At 42.5% G+C, this 27,096-nt stretch overlaps 1 protein-coding gene across 1 annotated transcript; it reads right to left on the bottom strand.

Annotated features, from left to right (window-relative positions):
- Positions 1-19,140: 19,140 nt before the first annotated feature.
- On the bottom strand, positions 19,141-19,503 carry LOC135704601 (histone H2A-like). The gene has a single exon (XM_065226056.1). The coding sequence runs from the start codon at positions 19,501-19,503 to the stop codon at positions 19,141-19,143; it is 363 nt and encodes a 120-aa protein (XP_065082128.1).
- Between the last annotated feature and the right edge of the window lie 7,593 nt (positions 19,504-27,096).

Below are 27,096 nucleotides of genomic sequence, written 5' to 3' on the forward strand. Positions count from 1 at the left end.
AGAGTGACGGTCTAACTCATAGCGTAGATCGTAGATCGATCGAGTTGACAGCGATCGATCAACAATCTACGCTATGAGTTAGACCGTCACTCTCCACGAACTGTGTGCCTACTGGTTTTCGCCACAGAAACATACTCTAATTTAATATTCTAGAGGAACTCAGACCAGTTCTAGAGGAAAGACTTTCTTCTTCTTCTTCTTCTTCTTCGCATTTCAAGGTTATAACATATCGCATATTAGCTTATTGCGTGCTCTCAACTTAGTGTTCTAGATGCACTTCCACAGTTATTAATTGAGAGCTTTCGATGCCTTTACCATTTTTGCATTAGTATAATTGTGTGGCAAGTACAATCATACTCTATGCCCAGGAAAGTCGAAAAATTTTCCAACCCGGAAAATTCCTGGACCGGACCGGAAATCGAACCCAGCCACCTCCAGCATGGTCTTGCTTTGTGCCTTTACCGACTGAGCTAAGGGAGGCCCCGGAAAGTCTTTCAGCTACTACGCAAATCGATACGATCCGGAATGCAAGAGCAATTTGGATGGATTGGATCATGCAGTGGTGGCGGTTGGATACGGAAAACTCAAAGGAGAAGATTCCTGGTAATCAAGAACTCCTGGTCCAACTACTGGGGCAACGATGGATATGCTTTGATGGCGGTGAAGGGTAACAACTGTGGCCTTAGCACCGATGCGACGTATATAAATTTGAAGTGAGATTTCGGTTGAAATTTGAGTAGTTTAATTTTCGGATATGTGTCATCTTATACAAGATGAAATAAATGGTGATCGCGCACGGGCGGGATCCCTACGTTGTGTTTATGATCGTTGTGATAGGTACGGAGATGAAATTAATAAAACACACAGTTTACAATTAACTTACAATTTTAAACTGAATTTCACTTGTTCAGGTACTACGATCGAATTCTCCCGGAACTCCAACCCGATGGTAAAACCAGACGTCTTAGTCTGAGATCCTTCTTCTTGGCATAAACCATTCCGACGTCGAAAACCTCCGAGAGCTTCTTGCGCGGAATCATCACCTTCAGCAGTTCCTCTTCCAGATTGAGCAGTAAAGTGTAGTGCTTCTTAATCGTTTCCGTCGGATTGACCGGCAACGTTCGGATGAAATTGGAGTAGCTGGACTTGTAACGCGCACCCAGAGCACAGATGATAGATTCAAAGTGCAGATAGTTCTTGTCGCTGATTGCACTGAACTTCAAGCTGTAATTGCCACCCGACTGGTTAATCGCTGGGTAGCACATGCCCAACGGAGACGGACCTTTTGTCCGTCAGAGCCTGCTCGACACCCTCCGACAGTTTGACATGTTTTACTTTCTTATCAGTATCCATAATCTCCATAACGTGATCCTTGAGGTAGGTACTTGTTGAATACATCTACCGTCTGATGGTGATAACCTCGGAGTCCTCCGCTGATGTCCACCGTGTCGAAACTCTTGTCCTTGATGAAGGCTCGCCACCAGGAAAGTTTTCCTTGGAGAAGACGCTCAACGTTTTGCCATCCTTGGATCCCTTAATCGCTTCCAGCAGCTTTTCAAAATTGGCCTTGTCTTTGTCGTTCTTCAGGAAATCGACCTGTTGGTCAGGAAAAAGATTGACCTTTCGCACAGCACCGCAATTGTATCGATCAGCTCGTATAACAGCAGCCAGGTCTTCAACGAGGTTGATTTGCTGTAGATGGTTTCTTCGTGTACGCCAACCACCGTCAGAATGTAATCCACCTTCTGCAGCGAATCATCATGGGAAAACTCTGGTTCCTTCCAGCTGGCGTAGAGGCCTTTTATTCGTCGGTAAAAAAATCCTTATCGAACACGATATTCGACAGTTCTGGGGCCGTTGTGATTGCAAACCTAAACATTCAAGCTGTCAGAAATACTGGGTTGCCAAATATACCATACAATTTTTTTTTAAATCACAGCTTGCGCTATGCCCCGCACTGCCGGCACAATCGGCAAACCAGCGGTACACTTGCGGCACACTGAGAAAAATGTTGACCCAAGATTGGTGTTCGGAGTGCAGAGTTGCGACCTATCACAATCACGATCGCCAAACAGCTGATGGTAGTAACGCTTTATACATTCCTATCAATGTGCTCGTCGGAGCTCTCTCCATGACCATAAGTTGACGAAAGAAGTAAAAAGCAACTGGTGAATGTCGTCTTCGGTTGTGATTCATCGCCGATCTGGTCATTCCCGACAATCACGACACTCATCTGTGCTCGTTTTGAAGCAGTTGCTGCTTTGCTTGCTTATTTGAGTGTGTTGTTGAGTGAGCCCAACAGTTTCCGTTTCATGTTGCCTGCTAACTCACACAGTCGCGCCTGCCGAGACGAACTTGGAATACGTAGGCATTGTTTTCACTTTCTTCTGTCGCTTCGATTTTTCTCATGATCGTACTGCAGAAAGAAGTCTTCACTGTTTTCGTTGTGCTTTTCATCATCAGCAGCGAGTGTAGCGTTTTGCTTGTGAGCAGCGACCATTACTGGTGATTGTTGTTTGCCATGGCTCTAACTCTCACTGCGTGACAAAACGATCTGTCAGTGATAGTCGGTTGGTGCGAAGACGAGTGTCGTGATATTTTGCATCACTGGTAGAGTGACCTACTCCTTGGATATAACACACCAATAGCTTGATGAGATAATAACAAAATGCGATTATTTTGGCTATTCTTTAGATATGGCAACAACTGACTTTGAGCACATAACATATGTAGAACTTCATGCAAAATAACAGACTCAAAGCTGCTGAGCAAATATTTGCAATTGGTAGCATTTGAGAAACATATGCAGAATTGAATCCTTGGGTATTACAGGTACAGAGGCGCATGATTTGATTTATCGTTCTGCTTGCGAAATTCTTGCGAATGGAATGGTGGTCACCTCGAAACACTGTAAATTTTTAGCTTAAACGTGGCCCTTTGTTGCAAAATTACTGCTTCTCTCTGGACTTCAAATTACTACCCAACTAACATTTTCAGCTTTGTAAGCCAACTTTTCCAGCGTTGTGTTGTAAAGTAGCTGAAAAGAAGCTGCAGATATAGCTACAAGCAAAAGCTATCAAAATAGTTTTGGAGAGCGTTTACTCAACTTTCTCACAACCATTATTCAATTTGTCAGTCGCACTGAATAACATCAGCCAATAAACGCTAATGTCACTTCTATACACACACCACCCAACTTTCAACTTGTAGCTGCAAAACAAAGCTAACAAAGTGAATATATTACTCATTAAATGATTTTGATGGCTTCTATAGAACCAACCACTCTTGCTGAATAACAGAAACATCAAAAGTGCTTTTTCAAAAACTAAACAACCTGTACTCAGCTTATAAACTGTGTTAGAGCAACTTCGGAAGCATTTTCACAGTCAACTAGGTTTATTTTTAGACGTGTGCAGTTTTACAGCTTTTACTCTGCTCTTTTATAACTAGTCGAGAAAAGTGATTCATGCGTACTATTATAAAACCTCTACTCAGCGATTTTGTTGTAGAAGGGAATGTTGATTTGTTTACATAAGTTCAAAGTGTTGGCGTAGCACAGTTGGTAGTGTCAAGGTTTGATTCACAGCAAAATTAACTCAATACATTCCTTCATAAAAAAGCGTAAACAGTATTTAACCCGGCTTCAAGAAAAAGCTGTGTAGTGATTATTGGATAAACGGGAAAAGGTTGAATAAGCGCCTTTCAAGTTCACATACAATTAAACAGCAGGATAACAGCTGTATAGAAGCGTTAATGGATATGCAATAAGAGCTTCTCCCGACCGTTCCAACAGCCATAAGTAGCTGACTAAGTTCGCCAGATTTGCTTGTATAGGGGTTGAGTAAAGGTTTCCTCATATCGTATAACGTTTGAATACAGCTTGAGACTGTATAAATGAAATAAGTAAAGCGTTTACATTGTGAAAATTGTTAGTTGGGTACTAATTTGCGCAGTCATATTTTGCCTCCTACGAATTTAAATGAATTCAAAGGTTGATGCAATTGGTTCCAAACAATTAGAAAAAGTTTAACAAAAAAACTGGTACAAACAGTTTACAGAAATAATATTAAAAAAATCCGCGCAAAATTAGAATTGCAAGAATTAAACAAGTATTCGCGTGGAGTTTCCCCACATTTTTGCCATAGCTACAGAAAAGCAATACGTATCGCTTTCAAAATTTGGCTGTAAACAGTTAAAATGTGGCAACTTACAATGCCATTTCAGGATCAATAGCTGGGTGGCAGATAATTCCATAAAATATCAGTGAAAAATTCCTACTTTTTTTTTAATGAAAACGCTAATATACGTTTTGCTGTGTGAAGCAAGGTGATGAGTTTGTTGGATCCAGCTATACAGTTATAAATAAAAGACGTAAATAGTTAACGATTAACCAAGACATAAGTTCAGAAGCGCTAGTCATAGAGTCATAAACCACACACTTCAAAAATCATGTAAATCTAGGTGCTCTGAGACTGACATATATGAGCGTCAATTTTAACATGAAATTGAGTCATAACAGACGTGAAATTCAACTCAATCAAAACTCAATCAAACGTACTTTTTGTCGAGTAGCGAACTTTTCAGTCTCGGCGCACTTAATTTTAAATGAAACATGTGTTTACGTCTGATGTCAAAGATGGATTCCGTCACGTGTAAAATTAGTTATTTCTAAGTGTGCAAGTTATTATTATTTCAATAGAATTGACTACCCCCTTGCCTCCCTTTCTCATTTTACAGCTGGTATAATCAATTTGACAGATATAGGGTCGATTTTTGATGATCGAGTTCCACATATGTTATGTGCTTTGAGTTTTGTTCACATAGATTGTTTGATATTTTGTTTTGTTAGTTTTTGACATGACATTTTTAATTTTTTTTTTTCTTTTCTTGTATTTTTTTTTCAAATAATATTTAATTACCTATAACTTCAAGTCATCAAAAATGACTTGAAAAATAAAATCCATTTTTATAAGCAAGCCGCTTAAAAAAGTTACGCTTGAGAACAATAATCTCATTTCAATTACAAATACAACCTTGAGTAGTAAACAGCATAACAGCAAAGTTTCATTCAAATCTCGGGGTCGAGACGAAACGGTTTTTTTGTGTGTGCCTTTTTCTCAATACGTGTCTATTTATATTGGATGCTCGCAGAGAAACGAGAAGCACAATTAAACGGCAGAGCTGGAAAAACATTTCAGAAGCAATCAACGTTTTGACAGTAAATGGATTAGGATTTCTTTTTCGTAGGAATGAGTCTACACGGAAAAACAAAACAACCCACAACAGTTGAGTTCTTTGACCGTACAATTGAGACAGGGTTCTTCTGTGCGCCAAGTTAGCGTCGAATTAGTGCGGTGTACAATTTAATACTGGGTAGTTTGAACTTGACGATGGGTGAAAACAACTTACAAGTAAGTAGTGTCAACTAAGATGCATGTATTTTTTACGTTCCGTGTATGTTTTTGCTATCGTCGCACACAACTACGCTGTTAAAGCGATTTGAGCAGAAATGCACAATTTTCCACAGCAAACAATCATTTCAAAACTAGTAAAATTATCAGAATTTCAGCCAATTTTACAAATTTTCTCACCGATCACGTTTTGTGTGTATGATTAATCAAATTGAATCAACTTTTCTCCCGGGAGAGCTAGACTATTTAGCCAGCCAACGCGGAGTTTGAGGTTTGACGCAATAGGATTTAGTTTCCGTTTTGTGGACCACAGGTAGAACGAACGGAAATCGACGTCATTGCCTGGCAGGCGCCCTCAATAGGACAACAAAGCACATTATAAACAAATGAATTAATTAACGGGATGGTGGTCACGATTAGTGTCTAAGTCGTTGAGTAGATAATGACGTTTGCAAAGCCATTAATGAGTTCTTCGGGGGGGTTTTGAAGCCTGGCAAGCGAACAATCGTGCTTTTATGCGGTATAAATAAAGCGGGCTGATCTGCTCTAATTCTTCTACTGTCTTGCCTTCTGCAGCAATGATTATGGTGGCTAATTTATGATGATAATGGAGCATGAGCCCTGTCATAGAAAGGATTTATGTGCAAAAGCATGGGTGTTATTTTGGACTGAGATAAAGAACAAGCACTTTGTTTTGGCAATTGGAGCAGAACTAAACTGAGAGTTTGAAAAATCTATCCAAACCAAGCCAATACACACCACCAGATACCAACAACAACAAGATAGTATGGAAGCAGCCAAGAGAGCTAACGTTAATTTTAAATTTCAATCTCATCAGATTACGAATTGCATCGACAATCTTTCAAGACGTTACTGTTTACGTGAACTTAGTCGATTTTTTCTTTGGTAGATTTTCTCGATAACCACACTTCTGCATTGTCCACGAGCAACATCCTTTCACCGCGCTGTTCCCCGACAATTTCAAGCTAAAATTCGGAAAATGGCTGAGAACAAGAATTGCTGCGAATTGCTGAGACACTGAGTTCATTCGTGACGTCACCCTGCAGAACCTAATTACAATACATTTATGCCGCTTCTGCCGCGTATTAAAGTGTTACTTTGGCTGAATATCGAGCTCGAAAACTTCACTCAAACTTAAGGGCATGTTATATGAGATTGTTAATGCTCGATACGAAACGAAACGGATGAAACATATTCCGCGAAATAAACGAAACGAAATTACAACCACAAAATGCAGCACGAGCGAAAAGTAATTTTTGTGACGAAATTCTGCGGAATTTGTGTGTACTTCTTTTTCTGCTAATTTGTGTGTCTTTAGATGAGAAATCCACTCTCTGTGAATGTTTCTGCTCATTGGTTTGTAACACCAGCTGGCGCTTTTGGTTTGAAGTCTATATGGGGATTTTGGTTGAAATGTATGGATAAATGATACTTCTTCATTTTTTCGTGCGCTGAACTTATTCACACTTGAGCTGCAATGACCCATATGAGAAAGGCACTTGTCACCAGTAGGTGGATTAATTGGGGTTTTAAATATCTATCTCACATTGAATTATCGCTCTGAGATTGTTCAATTCATTTCCGCTAAGCCAACTGCATTCGTAACCGCTGTTGACCAACCCAAAAACAGAATAGCTACGTGCTTCTGACTGACTCTGAGATGCCATCCGGCACCGAGTTGTGAGATACTCCAAAATAAACTTCTAAAATTACCTGGCAAACAAATTGTTGCATGTTACAGTTGTTACACGGTGCGTGGCAAACAGCCGTACGCTCTCTGTCACCAGGGACGGTTGTCAGAAATTGTGGCATCAACGGGAGGGAAGACGGAAGGGGGCCAACAATGCGACAACCGTCATGAAAACTTATCTCATCATGCCCTTCTCGGGGTTGCTGGTGTGACTGTCTGATTGTCTGTCTGTCTGGTGGAGTTACTTCACTTCGACTTTCTTTGTTTCATTTTTTTCTCTCTCTCTATCTCGTTGTTTTCAGCTTTCCAACATTTCATCCTCAGTTGGTTGAACAATCGTTTTCTTTGTCGAAGCATGCGAGACTCGGTTGGTCCTTGTCCGTGATTTTCCACCTGATTTTTCAGCTTCACTCTGGCGTGACTCCCTCCGGGATAATGCCACCAGCGACGGTGATGAATGAGACTGAAATTAGCATCCATTTGTCACAGCTCCGATCCCCCCCAGTAGCAACAACCGAAAGAATTATGAATGGCTGGCTGGTTCACCAATTGCTTTTCGTTGATTTTTACTTAAAAGTTTGTAGCAATTTTGAACGACTGCAGTCAAACATCCACCGGAAAAATGACTGGCAATCAAATTGTGAATTTAACGAAGCACTGCTGGCAAATTTGCTAAATCGACGATGATCAGTGCGGCGAGCGATGACGCACATCACGTTGTCCAACTTGAGAAAATATCAGAGGGAACAGCAAGAGGGATCGTTCCATGAAAATCATCAGTAGGTGCCCTTTCCAAGGTCCACTGCAGCCGCCAGTGCTCGTTGATGAAGTCTATTTTCGGATTGGATCGCACCGCGGCAGACCCCGCAGACCGAAAAGATGATGTTCGATCGAGCACGGCAGTTCCAAAATTGATTGCGCGAGTGGCGATGCCTGTAGGTAGGTAGCTATATTAATAATCGCAGCAGGGGTGCCAGGAGTTTTGAGAAAACAGTCTACAGAGAGATCGGAAAACTGTCATTAGATCCTACGTAACAATTTTGGTTTTATGAGAGTTCTGTAGATCATTTTTTTTAACTCTTTATTTGTTCCATATTCTAAATAAATTACATTTCATTTTAACCTAGGTGCTCCAGTTACTACAGAAACTTACCAGCCTTAATTGTTATGATATATATCTAAGTGTGTTTACATTGTTCCTGCCTTGGCAATTCAGTATTTTAAACAGGTTTTTTAAACCTGCATGTCAGTATAACAATTGAAATCTTAAAACCAAAAACTAAAACTAAATCTAATCTAAGTATAAAGGGAATTAATCGTTGCAATTGGGGATTGCAACGATTTTTGCCTGAAATAATTAATTATTTTGTTGGACATTTGTTCTAAAGTCTCAACATTCGAAATTCTATGTACTTCGGTAGTACTGTACCAGGGAGGCAACTTCAAAATCATCTTCAGAACTTTGTTCTGAATCCTTTGAAGTGCTTTTTTCCTGGTAGTCCAACAACTAGACCATATTGGCACAGCGTAAAGCATGGCTGAGCTTGAGCTTGAGCTTGCTTGAGCTTGATTGACCGCCCACGGTTGCTACTCTGTTATTACCAGATCAGCTGTAATTACACAGAGAACCAATAGACGATGCTTGGGGCTAGCAATCATCCTCAATGTGTAAAAACTGGTGATCTTAAATTTAGGCAATACCAGCGCCGGCAGGTCAAGAAAGGAATGGAAAGGAGTGTGTTGGCATGACACTCGCTTTGATAGAAGCCGAGAACACCTCTGCACTTCCACGAGGAATCACTGGGATGTTGGATAAGAGGGTTGGGTTTGCAGCAGGGTTCGTTTTGGTAAACGATAAGCTGAATTGATGTCCTAACGATCATATAACGCAAAGGAGATTGGGACTAAACCCACGGTCTTCTGCTCAGTAAGCAAAACGTTTGCCACTAGGCAGACGAGCACCTTTTTAATCACCGAGTTGCTGATATTACAATGTAGTCATTTTTTTTCCTTTAGTTTGTTTTTTTCCGTCGATCTTGTTTTCCGTGCTGAGCACCAATGCTACCGACGTGCCAGGAAGGCAGCTCCCACACCTGGACCCTACCTATCGACCCATCAACTCATGAATCGGGGACCAACGGCTTTACTTCCCTTCCGAAGGAAGGCGTGATCAGAGATGTTATGCCTCAGAACATCCCGGCGGCGCCGACTGGGATTGAACCCAGGCCTGCTGGGGTACCATGTAGTCATATTAACAAATAAAACGATTGACGAATCTTGAATGTGGATGGGCCTGATATAAGACTCATGATGTTCTGCTCAGTAAGCAAAAACGGTTGCTCTAAGGCCACCGAGCCTCTCATATCACATAATACCGTTTTTCAAATTTTTGTATCCATTCAAACCCGGAACCAACGACAACAATGAGTTTAGCAAAATACACGATACACAAGCGATTTTACCATAAATCTCTTTGATATGTAAGGACCTGGGACCACGTTTTTCTGGTCAGTAAGCAGCCAACTGTAACCGACGATCTTTCAAATCCGAAAACTAAAAACTACGAAAAAGTACTTAGTCCTTCATTAAGTTGCACTTTCACACGACGTTCAATGACAGGGTCCTATCCAGGATTACATCTGAAAAATCCAAATCTGGCCAACGCCCACCCTAAACCTAAACCTGTTCTACTCTACCTGAAATGACTAACGAATGGAAGACTTTGACTACCCAGCCATGCAATAGTCTCATTCCGTGCCTTATGGCAACTTGATGATTCTATTGCGCTCATCTTCTGGCACCACCCAGGGGAGACTTGGTCCTGTACCCAATGCTTAACTTATCTCCATTCCACTCAGCTACTCGCAATTTCTTGTGATATAGTGGGCGGAATAATATTATATGAGACAATTCAATGCAGACGTCTTTCCAAATTTGGCAGATCGACAGGTAATCGGTGAGTTACCACGATAGTTGCTATTCAACAACTCGACAACGTCCCATCGTCAACGCCTGCTATGAGAATTTCCCATTGCAGACGCCAACGAAATGACGTCATCGAGCTATCGATCAACTACCCTGGTTATCGCCTGGTACCTTATAGCACGATGCTAGGAGGCGAACCGGAAGAATCGATGAGCTACCTCCCCCTGGCACAGCGTAAAGCATGGCTGGTCTAAAAACTTGTTTAAATATTAGAAGTTTATTCGTCAGGCAAAGAGGATACAAACATTTTATATATTTGTTACATTTGGCATGAATGCCCTCAATGTGATCTTTAAAAGTTAATTTTTGGTCAAGTATTAATCCAAGATATTTCACTTGGTTTGACCATGAAATTGGAACTCCGTTCATAGTGACTATGTGACTACTACTAACTTTCAAAAAGGAAGCTCTAGGCTTATGTGGAAATATTATAAGTTGAGTTTTGGAAGCGTTGGGACAAATCTTCCATTTTTGTAAATAAGAAGAGAAAATATCTAAACTTTTCTGAAGTCTGCTGCAAATAACACGAAGACGTCTTCCTTTAGCGGAAATGCCTGTGTCATCGGCGAACAAAGATTTGTAGCAACCCTGAGGCAAATCAGGGAGGTCCGAAGTGAAAATGTTATGCAATATAGGCCCAAGAATGCTACCCTGAGGAACTCCTGCTCCAACAGGTAGTCGATTAGATTTGGAATTTAGATAATTTACCTGCAGAGTTCTGTCAGTTAAATAATTTTGAACTAATTTCATAATATAAAATGGAAAATTAAACTTTTCCAATTTAGCAATCAAACCTTCATGCCAAACACTGTCGAATACTTTTGACGTTGGATAACGTCTTTCGGCAACATACGGGGGTACAAAATTGAAAACAGTCATTTTGGATGCGTTACGAAAAATTAAAAGATTTTGAACGATAATAACTCAACCGTCTCTCGATAGATTTACGAGATAATGGCATCAATCGATTGGAAATATTTCTAGCAATTTGCTGAATGTTTCAAAACTATTGCTTTCATTCTGTAAACTATTAAAAAATGGTTAAAAGTAAACCATTGTCTAAAGATGGTGAAAATCGATTGATTTTTTTTATATTCTTATACTTTCTCCAACCGAGACATCAGATGCGAGTATCTGACACCTCTGATATTTTCTGTTCTACTATATAAGCGTCCAACAAGGTCGCCCGTTCCATCATTATTGTCTATCCGATCGTCGACCCAGCAGCAGAGCAGCAGAGCAGCAGTACCAGAGCAGCGGAAGCAGAGCAACGGCAGCAGAGCAGCGGCAGCAGAGCCTGGGGGCGAAAGGGCAACTACGCCGAGTGCGTTGGTGCCAGTGCTCCGGTATACTGGGCCGCCGTCATGGAATGCCCAGCTGCTGCAGTTCTCAGTCGGTCGTATTCACCGTCTGCTCCGCAAGGGCAACTACGCCGAGCGCGTTGGAAAAATGGCCCTTTTCAGGGCCACAACATTATCAAGAAAGAGTTTAACGATTAATTTTCTAATGCCTTTCCGACACTTTTTTTCATGACTTTCATCGGCCTCATGATATTCATGTGATTTTGTGGTGGGATTTTTAGCTATGTGAAATTCACATGGTTTTCATCCATTAGATACCTATGTGGTAAATTTTTTGAGTGTATGCTTCGGCAATCAAAATAAAGTTTGCACGATGGAAGCGCACATCGTAAATTTCGTTCATTTTAGTAATAATTAAATTGCCCCTCTCCCCCTACCCTCTGGCAGTACATGAAAAGCCTTTTTGTGAGGGGAATTTTTCAAAAGGATGCCTATTAAAATAATGGGTACCATTTTCTGAGGATGAGATGACGACGATTCGTCATCCATATGAAGCGTGTCACGATCATTCCCAAGGATTCGTGGTTAACGCGTCTTGTTTCTCTGTTAATACCGGTTAAACTCAATAAGAGGATTGTGATCGACTGGTTCCTCTCAAAATATCTGTTTGGATTTCATCCGAAGTTTCGGTCGCATATATTGTGCCTTTTTGAAGGAATCTCTTGGACTCTATATGTTGGTAGAATGTTCTACTTTAGTATTTTGTGTTCACCTACTAACCAGGCTCGGTTTTATGAGCCCACAGTATAGACGTAATAATAATCTAGAAGTATCGCTTCAATACGATTAACCGGTTGGCTAAGCAAAGAAGACCGGAACACCCAACGGTAACGGTAAATGTTGAGCAATGAAGGAACAATACAGTTCAGAATCAGCGGTCCGAGGAAAACCTCTTTTGAAGTTACTAGTCAAATCACTCAATTTATTGAAGGCAAGCAGTTCACGTCCAAAGCGGAGAGTAAGGTACATTTACCGGGATCCAGTAAACCGATGTCACGTAGGTAGTTAATTCACTTCCAGAGGTACTAATACGTTATCAGAAATCACACCACACTTCAGATTGGACGCACACCACGATCATTTCTGAAATTTTTTTTTGTTAATTACTTTATTTGTACAGGCTCATTCGAATAAACTTTACAGAGCCAAGTTATCATTTTCTTTATACATTATAAATGTCTTAAATCTAAAATTAAAGGATTGGAACCGATTACTCGCGGTCTTCTCGAGGTTAGTGGATGACAATTGTTTGGATCGGGAGAGGGAAAAGGAGATTTGGAATATGATTTATGATTCAAAAATTTCACTATTTCTAAAACAAATACTTAATCCTATCGACGTTATATCAACTCTGTAATTATACAATTATTACAGAAACAAATCTACAAAAAAAAAAAATACACACACACATACAAAACACAAACTAAACACAAGGTTAATCAAACTTACAATCTATGGTTAATATTCTTCAAGAAAACATATATGAGTTGCATAAACTCCAGATCGCGTCTAGCCAAAATATCCCGAACTGGAACATTAGGTTGTCTACCTCGAGCCCGAAGGGAATCATACAACTCGGATCTGACTCCACGGTGCTCAGCACATGACCAAATAATGTGATCTGCGTCCTGGTAACCTTGTCCACATTCACAGAGATTACTGTCGCCCAGCTCAACACGGAACAAGTGAGCGTTTAACGAGTAGTGATTGGACATGAGGCGAGACATCATACGAATGAAGTCTCGACCCACATCCAACCCCTTGAACCAAGGACACTTCGACACCTTAGGGATGATTGAATATAACCATCGTCCCAAACTCCCTTCACTCCATTTATTTTGCCAGCTGGCGAGGGACTGTTGACGATAAATGAAGAAAAATTCGTCGTAGGCGATTTGTCGATCGTAAATATCGCCTTCCATAGCGCCCACCTTTGCAAGCGAGTCCGCCTTCTCATTGCCCGGGATCGAGCAATGAGATGGGACCCATGCAAAGGTGATGACAAAAGATCTTAAAGATAAAGCACTCAGAAGCTCTCGTATTTTCATGAGAAAATACGAGGAGTGCTTTACCGGCCTCATGGATCGAATAGCCTCGACAGAACTGAGACTATCCGTAAAAATAAAATAGTGATCTGGTGCAAGTGAGGCGATCGTTTCTAGCGTATAGTGTATTGCCGCCAGTTCAGCAACATATACGGAACAAGGAGCTTGAAGCATTCGAGAGGCGCTATGAAATTCGTTATAAATACCAAAACCAGCGGACGCCTCTATTAGTGATCCATCTGTGAAGAACGATCTTGCGGAATCAACTTGGCCAAACTTTGCAGCGAAAATTGACGGAGCAATCATGGAACGATGATGCTCTGGGATTCCGCGAATCTCTTGCGTCATTGATAAATCAAAATGAACAGAACTGTCGAAGTCGGAGAAGCAAACACGATAGGGATTATGCTGCGAAGGGCTGACATCCTGTGTTATGTACACGTAGTACAATGACATAAAACGAGTTTGAGGGTTTAGCTCAAGAAGCTTCTCAAAGTTTGCAATCACCAGTGGGTTCATAATTTCACAACGGGTGAGGAGCCTGAGGGATAATTCCGAAAACCGATCAGAGAGTGGCAACATGCCCGCTAACACTTCGAGACTCATCGTATGAGTCGAGTGCATGCATCCTAACGCGATACGAAGACAGCGATACTGGATCCGTTCCAGTTTGATGATGTGCGTTTTAGCCGCCGACTGGAAGCAAAAACTACCGTACTCTAAAACCGATAAAATCGTTGTCCGGTACAACGTTAGAAGATCTTGCGGATGGGCTCCCCACCACGTTCCGGTAATTGTTCGGAGAAAATTGATCCTTTGTTGGCATTTCCGCTTCAGATACTCAATGTGGGATCTCCAGGTGCATTTTGAATCGAACCAGACCCCAAGATATTTGAAGGACATAGAATGAGTGATCGGTTTACCCAAAAGTTGAAGCTTTGGTTGTGCTGGGCTATGCTTCCTAGAAAAAACGACCAACTCAGTTTTCTCCGTGGAGAATTCGATACCTAGCTGGATAGCCCAAGTAGACAAATTGTCTAAGGTATCCTGTAAGGGTCCTTGCAGGTCGGCCTCTCTGGGTCCTGTCATAGACACTACTCCGTCATCTGCAAGTTGTCTCAACGTGCAGTTGTCCCTTAGACAATTGTCAATTTCTCTGACGTAGAAATTATACAGAAGGGGGCTTAAACATGAGCCCTGGGGGAGACCCATGTAGCTAAATCGTGAAGCTGTAGAGTTTCCATGAGAAAAGCTCATATGTTTCTCTGACAGCAAATTGTACAAAAAGTTATTAATTAATGGAGAAAGGCCACAAGCGTGGAGTTTGTCTGAAAGGACTTCAACCGATACTGAATCAAAAGCCCCCTTAATATCCAAGAAGACAGAAGCCATTTGCTCTTTATTAGCAAAAGCCAACTGAATTTCAGTGGAAAGCAACGCGAGACAGTCGTTCGTTCCCTTGCCCCTACGGAAACCAAATTGAGTATCTGAGAGTAGGTGGTTCAACTCAACCCATTTGTCCAGACGAAAAAGGATCATTTTCTCCATCAATTTTCGAATGCACGATAACATCGCTATGGGACGATACGAATTGTGATCTGACGCGGGTTTTCCAGGCTTTTTAATGGCTATAACTCTCACCCGCCTCCAATCATCCGGAACAATATTGAGCTCCAGGAACTGACCAAACAAGTTCAACATGCGCCTCTTAGCGACGTCTGGGAGGTTCTTCAACAAGTTGAACTTGATTCTATCAGCCCCCGGAGCCGAATTGCCACACGAAAGGAGCGCGAGTGAGAGCTCCAGCATTGAAAAAGGCTGGCTGATCTCGTCTACCGAATTCGTCGTTTCGCGAGGAATCATCTGTGCCGGCACGGAATCAGGACATACTTTTCGCGCGAACTTGAGGATCCAACTATCGGAGTACTCCTCGCTCTCGTTGTTTGAAGACCGGTTACGCATCCTTCGCGCCGCATTCCAAAGCGTATTCATCGACGTTTCGCGCGATAATCCGTCCACGAATTGCCGCCAGTATCCGCGTTTCTTGGCTTTGATGAGGCTCTTGAGTTCGCGTTCAAGAGCCAAGTACGCTTCGAAATGTACGGGTGTTCCACGTTTCCGGAAAAGCTTAAACGCGTCGGACTTTTTACGATAAACCTCAGTGCATTGCTGGTCCCACCAAGGGGAAGGAGGTTTCCTACGGAAAGACGTTCCTGGAACCGGCCGAGTTTGAGCTTGAAGCGCGCTGTCCAAGATCAGATTGGAGAGGAAGTTATATTCCTCCAACGGTGGAAGCCCTTCTACCGACGTTAGGGCATCTTCCATCACATTCTTCAACTTTGTCCAATCGATATTACGGGTAAGATCGTACGCGACGTTAACGGGTTCCGACGGATTGAACCCACTGGCAACTGAAACTTTGATCGGCAAGTGATCACTACCGTGGGGATCTTGGATCACATTCCACGTGCAATCCAACGATAATGAGTTAGAGCAAAGTGTGAGGTCTAATCTACTTCCATTCGAGGATGGGCCAGCCAAACGTGTTACTTCTCCATTGTTAAGAATTGTCATATTAAAGCTGTCGCAGAGGTCATATATCAAAGTAGAACGGTTGTCATCATACAGTTCCCCCCAGCCTGTACCGTGGGAATTCAAATCTCCCATAATCAACCGTGGAGCAGGAAGTACCGAACAGATATCTGAAAGTTGTTTGCGATTAACAACGGCTCTAGGAGGAATATAAACAGAAGCAATACAAAGGCTCTTACCTTTAATAATAGCCTGACATGCAACAACTTCAATACCTGGAAATTGTGGAAGATTCACTCTATAGAAGGAATGGCACTTTTTGATCCCCAAAAGTACCCCTCCTCCACGCGAATCCTCACGATCCAGTCGAATAATGTTAAAATCATAAAAAGGAAGATCTATATCTGAAGAGAGCCAAGTTTCACAAACAGCAAATGCATCACAATCATTATTGTGAATTAAAAACTTAAAAGAATCTAATTTAGGAATGAGACTTCGACAATTCCACTGTAGAATAGTGATCAAATCCCCGACCTCGTTTGGAAAATTATCCATCGAAGGAAATGATTGCTGCAATGAGGGGCCACTTCAATGTCAATTGCTTCAAGAGGGTCTTCAAAGAAGGAAGCATTGCCAGAACAATGCTTTTGAGAGGATCAGAAATATTGAGGTACTTGAGAATATCGTCCACAATTTTATCAAATGAGAACAACCCGGATGAAGAAGGGGCTTCTGTTCTTAAAAATGGGCCATCAGGGGTTTTTGATGTCCCCGGAAGAGATGGAAAGTTCTGGTTATAGTCAGTTCTGCGGAAACCAGGAGGAGTTGAAACTTCCTTTTTTCCATCACTCCTTGATTTGAGCAAGCTGATTTGGGGTTCCTTATCTGCAACTTTCCGCGAACGGATGCGTTTTCGTTTCCGTGCAGAACCTTCCGGAAAACTGAAAGAAACTCCCTCCTCAGCCAAGTCAGAGTCAGACTCGTCATCAGACAAAACAGCAAAGGGATTTTTGTCGTTGGTTGATGGTGTGGCTGTTTTTAGCATTGCTGCAAAAGACTGCCTGGAACGATCCTTAAGAGAGCGTTCTAGTTTCTCCCCGCGTTGTTTGTACGCCGGGCACGATGAGAGACCATGAGGAGTTCCCTTACAGTACACGCATTTTGGTGCAGTGACTGTGCAGGCGCCATCCTCGTGCTTCTCCCCGCATTTGGAACAGCGTGCCTTGCTGCCACAGTGAGAGGCCGTATGTCCCAACTGTTTGCAATTTTGGCAGTTCATGACCCGAGGAACAAACAAACGCACAGGTAGCCGAAGTTTTCCCAACTCGATGTAGTGAGGAAGGGCTGAACCAGAAAAGGTCACCCGAAACGAGTCTGTGGGGGTAAAGCTCTTTTTACCCTCGCTGAAAGATACTGAGTTCAGCTTCTGGACTTCCAGTATCTCAACCGTGGGAAGCAAGGGGTTCTTGAAACGGCCAACCGCTTGCTTCGCCAAGATCTCGGGGGTCAGACTCGCTTCGGTGACCACACCTTCGATCTCCACATTACGAGCTGGGATGTACACTCTATACTCGAGTGTAAAGAGCTGGGAGGCAGCAATCTCGTTAGCTTGTTTCAGGTTAGAGACGACAACGCGAAGTTTATTGTACCTCACCTTCGAGATTTCGGTCACGGCCGAGAACCGCTTCGTCAGATCATTAGTAATTTGCATTACATTCAAAGGTTTCTTTTTGGGCTGAAAGTAAACAACCCATGGGCCAGTCGAGTCTTCTGGGTAGGCTCGCGATCGGGGGCTTATCTGTCCCTGTCCATTACCAGACTGAGATGACGAAGCAGGGATGGCATCATCTGATTTCTGGGATGACAGACGTTTTCGACCCTTCTTGCTATCGCGTGGCAAAGTGGTGTCATCTTCCGACAAAACGTCCATTTCGTCTTCTGACAAAATGTCCATTTTGCCGTACTAGTGGGAGCGAAAAACGCTCTACCACTGCAACGATAATCAAAATTACTCGGACACAATACACGAGAAAAAAAAAATACAAACACAGAAACACAAACTTAAAATTTAACTGATGGGAGAAAGAAAGAAACAAGAAACAAAAACTTATCTGATAATCCTATACTACTATCACCGAGCGTTTACACAGCAGCAGTGGAGCGACGCGCAGCTTTGATGATCTTCGATCCGCGTGTGCGGGCGGTCTTCGTTGGTGTGTGCTTGTATGAAGCTCGGCACTCAGCTGAACACACGAGATGGATGAGCGGTTTAAATGTGGAGGCAGATGCTGACACTCGATGACGATGATCCGTGTGCACAGGTATGCGTGACCACGCACCGATGGTGCGCAAAATGGTTGGCGAATTGGCAATCGCAAAAACAATTTTCCTTCCGATGATGCCGAAAACACACTTTCTTCTCAGAAAAAAAACTCACTTTTTGATAAATTTATCGGGAATTATGCCAGGAATCACTAAGCGAGAAAAAACTGATTATTTACGTCAGATAATAGCGAGAAAACTTCCAAATTAACGGAGCGCGAAACAAGTCGACCGTACTTCTTGCTAGGACGCAGTGAGGGTTTTGATTTCTGAAATCTCAAATCTCAACCGTATTTTGCTAATGAATTTCATTCCGCTGCATCAATGTAGGCCATAAGTCCAGGGCCACTGCAGCTCTGCAAGGTAGGGGAAATGGATCTAAAATTGGGCCCATCGCTAAAAACCTGCTATTTACCAATCTTATCTATATGAACGCGTCGTTGGGACGGTACTGATGGATATTTTAGGGCGCTATTGAAAATTTAGTCGATAGTTTAATTTTAGCTATGGATGGAATGATAACACTGCACTGGTTAATTTCTTGGAATTCAAGACACGCCTACACTAATCAACCATCATCGAACCTACTCGATGAGGATATCAATTAACTAGGGAGAGCATGACAGAAAGATTCAACCATGTTTTTAATGGATTCATTTTATCACTCCTTGCGCACCACGAAGGAAACTGTTTTGAAAACGAAACTCTTTACCATCAAATTGGTCGTCCTGAAAAGGGCGGATTTTGTTAAAGGGTGGGAACTTCGATCGAATTTAGGCCTTCTTTTCGGTCTTCTTGGGCAACAGGACGGCCTGGATGTTTGGCAGGACACCACCCTGAGCGATGGTCACTCCGGAAAGAAGTTTGTTCAGCTCGGATGGCCAACTGCAGGTGACGTGGGATAATTTGGGTTTCTTGTTGTCACGGACGGCATTTCCTGCCAACTCGAGAACTTCAGCGGCCAGATACTCCATCATGGCAGACAGGTAAACGGGAGCACCGGCTCCAACACGCTCGGCATAGTTGCCCTTTCGGAAAAGACGGTGAATACGACCGACTGGAAACTGCAATCCAGCGCGGCTCGAACGGGACTTTGCCTTTCCCTTGATTTTGCCTCCTTTTCCACGTCCAGACATAATGCAACGAACGACACGAGCAATTCGAAGCTGAAACTGTAATGATGACATTTCGACAGTTGACAGTTTAAATGATCTTTATTTTAGTTTAACTTGGACGATTTACCATATAAATTTTTATCAAGTGATTTAATTGCTTTCTTCATCTTTAGGTATGGGCAAAATTCAAAATTTGTTTTACAGAATTAGTCCTAGACTTAGTACACGGTCGACCACCTTGGTGGGATTGGTTTGTTTTGTTTTTAGAATTTGAAGAGAAACTACTTAATACTACTATTTACAGCTTAAAACTAACCTACTCTACTATATACACTTAACCTACTATGTACAAATTGCTTATTAAAGCATGTTCAGAAAGATTGCATTTTTGAATAAATTTAGTTGTCATATCATCAATTTTGGAATCTACTTTGGGAATTTCTGCCTCTTGATGGAGGTCTGCTATTCTTGTGTCGAATGGACGATCTAGGATCATCCTCAACACTCTATTCTGTGCAACCTGGATTTTGTTCCTGTGGGTCTGAGCGCACGATTCCCACACCGGAGCGGCATAGAAGATCGCGGGGGCTATGATCTGTTTGTAAACAGCCAGTTTGTTTTGCCTTGAGAGGCGGGATCTGCGGCAAATGAGCAGATACAAACACCTAACCAAGGCGGAGCACTTAACTAGGGTTTTCTCTATGTGCGAGCGGAACAGGAGCTTCTCATCGAACAACATCCCGAGATAAGTAACATCAGTGGACCACTCGACCCTTGTACCATCCATTATTACGGTACAGGAGGGAGACGGTTTAAGTTTTGGTGATTGTCTGTGAAGGAACATGATCGCTTGGGTTTTCGAGGCGTTGATTTTGATTTTCCACTTGGTGGCATAATCAGTAAAGGTGTCAAGGCATCGTTGGAGCTTGTTCGTAATTTCACGAGGCATCCTACCCTTGACAGCTATCGCGGTGTCATCTGCAAACAGAAAGAACACGCAACCGTCTCCTAGAGGAGGGATGTCCGACGTGTAGATGCTGTAAAGCAGTGGTCCCAGCAGACTCCCTTGCGGAACACCTGCTGGGATCGGAAATTGTCCCGAAAGGGAACTATTCAACGACACCCTGAACGACCTTTGCTGGAGATAGTTACGGGTGATTTTCACAAGGTATGGTGGAAAGTTGGAGTTACAAAGCTTGTATATAAGTCCGTCGTGCCAGACATTGTCAAACGCCTTTTCGACGTCTAACAAGGCCATGGCTGTGGACTTGGATACAGCTTTGTTACTTCGGATGTTATTCATCACCCGCACTAGCTGATGATTGGTGGAATGCCCCTTGCGGAACCCGAACTGTTCCGGAAGAAGAATGTCATGTTCCTCCACAAACTTGTTTAGTCGGCTGAGGATCAATTTTTCGAACAGCTTGCTCAGCGCTGAGAGCAGGCTAATCGGTCTGTAGCTTGACGGTAGTGAAGGGTCTTTCCCAGGTTTGCGGATCGGGATGATTTTTGCCCCCTTCCAGATGCTTGGAAAGTAGTGCAGCTCCAAGCATCTGTTGAGGATGGCAGCCAGCAGCGAGTGCACCCTCGCGCTGAGATTTTTCAACTCTAGGTTGAATATTCCGTCAAACCCGGGAGCCTTCATGTTCGTACTGTGTTTCAGCGCTGAGCAAATTTGTTCCTCTGTAATCCGTTCTTCTGGAGGGACGGCACAAGGGGAGGCATCTAACGTCTGGACGCACTGCACAACCTGGTTCTCGAGTGGACTTGGGATTGTAGAGCCAAGCAAATGCGACTGGGCAATGTGCTCCCCAATTGCATTGGCCTTCTCTTCGTTGGTGATAAGCCGTTCGTCATTGACTCTAAGTGGTGGAATGGGCTTGGGGTGAGACTTCAGCACCTTGGCAACCTTCCAGAATGGTCTGGAACGGTCGTCCAGGTTCTGAACGAGCCGTCCGAAACTCTCGTTCTGGATTGAGACCATTCTGGAAGCGATCTGCCGATCCAGATCGACCATTTCGTATTTACGCTGCAGATCCCCAGTCCGCTGAAACTGGCGTCTACGAACATTTCTGAGCCGAATCAAGAGTTTGGTGTGGGAATCAATTGCTTGAAACTTACCCCTCACAGGAGCTCGTCGAACGCACTCTTCGTCAGCCACGGATATGGCTTGATGGAGACCCTCCAGGGCCCGGTCGATGTCATCCACTGTGTCGAGCGGTGGGTTGTCGTCGATGTGGCGGTCGACCACGCGTCGAAACTGGACCCAGTTGACTCGATGGTAGTCCTTCCGCTGGCACGGTGCAGGGGCCACGTTGTAGCCCAGCTCGGTCAGCACCGGTTGGTGGTCCGAACTCAGGTCGTTGACGGCAACCGGCTTGGCTAATCTGGTGTTTGCCAAGAACAGGTCCAGCGTCGATGGGTTGCCCGTCGGTGATGTGAAGGTTGGTTCGTCCGGAAACCAGACGGAATAGAGACCATGCTGGGAATGGTCGAATAGCAGGCGGCCGTTCTGGTTCTGCTGGTAGTTCCGCCAGGCCTCGTGCCGGGCGTTCAGGTCCCCTCCGATTACAAAGCGGGCATTGGTGTGGGTTATGATGGCAAGGTCGTTCTTGAACTGCTGTGCTGTACCATTGCTAACGGTACATTGCCGGGGGCAGTAGACAACGATGAACCGGACGTTTCCGGTCGATGTTACCACCTCAACGCCGACGGCCTCGATGATGGAAGTGCGGTAGTGGGGTAGGGTGCAGTACTTGATGCCTTTCTTGATGATGACCGCGACACGATGACATTTCGACCGTCGAGGGTGGTGTTATACCTGCGTCGAGTAGCATATTATGAATACAGGGACGGTACAATAAATACTGTGGGTAGCAAAATACTGAAAATGGGATGAGTGTCGGTTGTCTCTACGGGCATGAAACGAGACAGCGTTGCCAGTATTCCTGATTTATTTGATTTTCCAGATTTTCAATCGTCTTGCCAGATACTTACCCACACGCAAACCAAAAATGTATTACAATTAATGTTAGTTCCATTTCCTATCATCCTCTGTTCATGAACATCGCAGCGAATGTTAGAAGTTGACCTTGCAGGCGATGTAATGGTTTTTTGCCTTTTTTATTTCGTGTTCTGTCTGTGCTTTCATCTACACAAGCAAGCATTTGCCTTGATTTTTATGTATAACATGGCAGAACGACGCACACACTTGCCTCGAATCTCTCCAGCAGAAAAAGCATACGAAGTCAAGTGTGAGAGGAAATGAGCGCTTCTTGTTTGCTTTTAGGCTATCCATATTCAGAAGCATGGAAAGAGCAGTGGAGAAAGTACAGGTCTGATAATCACAACGTTCGTTGTTCGAGTCCCAGTCGGCAACCTTTTTCCAATTTTTTTCGACATAATTCATTTCACTCACTAATACACTCCACATTTTTCGGTCTCCAATTCTCTTGCATTGGACCGCAGCTAGGTATATTGCATCCTCGGTTCATGCGGTCTCCACTTACATCCTCTGATGATGAATCCCACATAATTGTAAGCGAATCTTACATCCACCGGTTGGGTGCAGATATAATTCACTTATATGTTATTACGTTTATTTCAAGAATTTTTAATTATGTTCCGGATTTTCCCAGATTTTTTAAATATGTTGCTTTAGAGAATTTCCAGCCCAAAACGAAAACGGTTGGACATGAGCGTTTCCGAATTCAGTCCAATAGAGGCGATGGGGGCAAGAAGACCATACGGGGCGAGATGGGCCACCGTTCGTTTGGGCATAATGCCTATTAACTCAATCTATTTTTTTTTTACAAACTTGTTGAAAATGCTTCTAATATGCATCTCCATGAAAACCGTATCAAAATTCAATTACATGTCTAAGACAAAATCTCTAGAATATTATAAGATATGCAGTCAAGAAAACAAGCATCGCATTCACTATATTACATTTTACTGATCCGCTGGTTCTACAGCGAGCAATACACGTAACTGTTGCTAAAAGAACTTATGTTTCTATTTCACTTGATTCCTGCATGTTATTTTCTATTGAAAACCTGTCAAAACCTTAACTTTTACTAGGGTGCTCATATTGCCCCGTATGGTTGTTGATCGGAGCAAAAACTGAAATTTTTCAAACATAATCATTTATTCAGTCTATCATTCCAAAACCACAACCAAAACGGCCCTTTTCAGGGCCACCAATAATTCGACAAAGAGTTAGTTTTGAAGACAATTTCTTTCCAGAATATCACAGTTACACTTAAATTTGGGGACTATACTGGGGTGTGGGAACGCTGGAAGGGGAGATGCTGTCTGTCTTCGAACTACCAACATCATTCCAAAGCTCCTCCAGGGCGACAGAGTAGAGCAAACCCAACAACATCAGCCCAACAAAACGGCCCTTTTCAGGGCCACCAAACTTTCGCAAAAGAGTTATTAAGGAATATTCCTAAAATATAATATACACAATTAAGTACAACACATAACAGACGTTATCCAACGCCAACCCTGCGGTCGTATCTAGTATACAACCCTTCCAATTTTTTTCTATGTCTAGAAGAGCAACTCCAGTTGAGTGGCCTTCAGATTTGTTTGAACGAATTAAATTGGTAACTCTTAAAGGGCGAACACGAAATTATTGCGACACATTCAACAGGGCCTAACTTTTTTACCATTGGGTAAAAATCAACCAAATTTTGCACACTTTCTCATTGATGTGTATTGTGTACATGCTGTCAAACTCGAAGTCGTGTTTTTCGATTCAACGAAAATGGAGGTGAACCAACGAGAGTTGAGAGAACAAATTCTTTCCAAACACCTGGAATTTCCTGACCTGTCGCACCGGCAGTTGGAAAAAATGTTGAACATTCACCATTCAACCGTCTCCAGAGTGTTGAAGCGGTTCCAGGAGCGGTTGACGTTGGACCACGGCAAAGGAGCTGGAAGAAACCCGGGACCGGAGAACAAAAAGACGGAGGGAAAGGTGAATCGGATGATTAAAGCAAATCCCAACGTCTCAAGCCGTGATTTGGCTAAAAAGATCGGCATGTCGCAGAGCTATGTCCAGAATGCAAAGAAGAGAGCTGGACTACATACATACAAGGTACAGAACTTCCCAAACCGCGATGAGCGGCAACAATCGACGGCTAAAACTCGGGCACGGAAGCTCTACGAGAAGATGCTGACAAAATATGGCTGCTGTGTGATGGACGACGAAACGTATATAAAAGCCGATTTTAAGCAAATTCCGGGGTTGGAGTTTTTCACCGGCAAGAGCAAGTTCGATGTGGACGACAAATTTAAGAAGAAGAAAATGTCGAAGTTCGCCTCCAAATATCTCATTTGGCAGGCCATCTGCTCTTGCGGACTGAGGAGTGAGCCTTTCGTGACAAAGGGCACAGTAAATCGCGAGATCTACAAATCTGAGTGCCTCGAGAAGCGCCTTTTGCCGTTCTTGCAGCAGCACGACGAAGCTTCGCTATTTTGGCCAGATTTGGCATCATGCCACTATTCTAAAAGTGTCCTGGAGTGGTATGAGGCCAATTCTGTCCATTTTGTTCCAAAGGACATGAATTATTATTTAGCTTTATTTAGGAGGCTTTCAGCCTTAGGCTGGTTCGCCTCCAAACCAAAGGACATGAATCCGCCAAACTGTCCGGAGCTGCGCCCGGTGGAGCAGTACTGGGCAATAATGAAGCGGGAACTTCGGAAGAGCAAGAAGACAGTCAAAGACGAGAAGGACATGTTAAGAAAATGGAAAAAAAAAACTGAGAAACTGGTACCGGATGACACTGTAAAGACTTTGATGGAGGGCATCAAGCGAAAATGCGTTCAATTTAACACTCAAGGCTCCATCGATTAACTTTTCTTTTGATTTTTGAAGTAAATATATGTATAAAATTTTGGTTTGATTCTAAACATAATAAGAAAATTGGCATGACATTTTCGGTGTCGCAATAATTTCGTGTTCGCCCTTTAAGAGTTGATGAGTAGTTGCATGCCCATGGCGAAATCCAAACTGCCCATCTGCAAAAATTGAGTTCGTATTGATATGAAGCATCATTCTATTTAAAATTATCTTTTCAAAAAGTTTACTTATTGAAGAAACCAAACTTATTGGACGGTAGCTAGAAGCTTCAGCTGGATTTTTATCTGGCTTCAAAATTGGAACAACTTTTGCATTTTTCCATTTATCAGGAAAGTATGCCAAATGGAAACATCTGTTAAATAATATTACCAAGAAAGACAAAGTACTCTCTGGGAGTTTTTTGATGAGGATATAGAAAATTCCATCATCACCTGGAGCTTTCATATTTTGAAACTTTTTAGTTATAGACCTTACTTCGTCCAAATCAGTCCCCCCGGAATCATCAGAAATATTTTCCCGAGAGAAAATATTCAGATAATCCCGAGCTACCTGATTCTCAACAGGACTAGTAAGACTCTTGAATTGCTTAGCAAGTTTCTGAGTTTTTTTTTCCAAATTTGTGATCAAAATTTTACCACCTTCTCTAAGCGCTGGAATAGGCTTTTGAGGTTTTTTCAAAAATTTTGTGAGTTTCCAAAAGGGTTTGGAACTTGGGTCTAATTTAGAAACATTATTTTCAAAAGTTTTGTTCTTCAGGGCAGATAATCGCGTTTTAAATAATTTGTTTTTGCAAATCCCGCCAGATAACTTTCATGGCAGGATCGCTTGTTCTTTGATATTGTCTCCTACGGACATTTTTAAGACGGATCAAGAGCTGAAGATCGTCGTCTATTATAATTTAATTGAATTTAACCTCTCATTTTGGTACTGAGGCAGCTGCATTAACATCATCTTTGGTTTGCAAAAGAATATTGGGATCGAAGTTATATTCCATAAATGTTCGATACTGCTCCCAATCAGCTCTATGGTAATTGAAAGTAGAGCTGTTGGGATTACAAATTATTTCTTGGGATATTTCAAAAGTTACTGGAAGGTGATCAGAACCGAAGTCAGCATGGGTAACCAATTGGCTACAAAATTGACATGAATCAGTAAAGACCAAATCAATAGTGGAGGGATTTCTTGCAGAAGAAAAGCATGTTGGGCTGTTTGGATATTGAATAGTGTAATAACCTGCAGAACAATCATCAAACAGAATATAACCATTGGAATTGCTTTGAGCATTATTCCATGAGCGGTGTTTTGCATTAAAATCACCAATAATGAAGAATTTAGACCTATGACGGGTAAGTTTCTGGAGGTCACCCTTGAGAAAATTCTTTTGCTGGCCTACGCATTGGAATGACAAATAGGCAGCTATAAACGTAAGTTGTTCAAATTTTGTTTCAACAGATACTCCCAAAGTTTCAAAAACTTTGGTTTCAAATGTAGAAAGAATTTTATGTTTGATTCGTCTATGAACAATGATGGCAACGCCACCACAGGGTCCATCAAGACGATCATTTCTACAAATTAAATAATTTGAGTCCTTCTTATCCTTATGGTCAGGTTAAAGGAACGTTTAAGTTATAACGGCAATATGCACGTTATGAATTCTCAAAAAGTTAAATAGCTCGTCTTCATAATCTTTAAGAGATCGAGCATTCCAATTTAAAATATTTAATGCTTTAAAATCCATTACTAAA

Source organism: Ochlerotatus camptorhynchus, unplaced genomic scaffold (genome assembly GCF_037179485.1).
Source record: "Ochlerotatus camptorhynchus isolate MF236.1 unplaced genomic scaffold, CSIRO-AGI_Acam_v1.1 ptg000022l, whole genome shotgun sequence".
NCBI lineage: Eukaryota > Metazoa > Arthropoda > Insecta > Diptera > Culicidae > Ochlerotatus > Ochlerotatus camptorhynchus.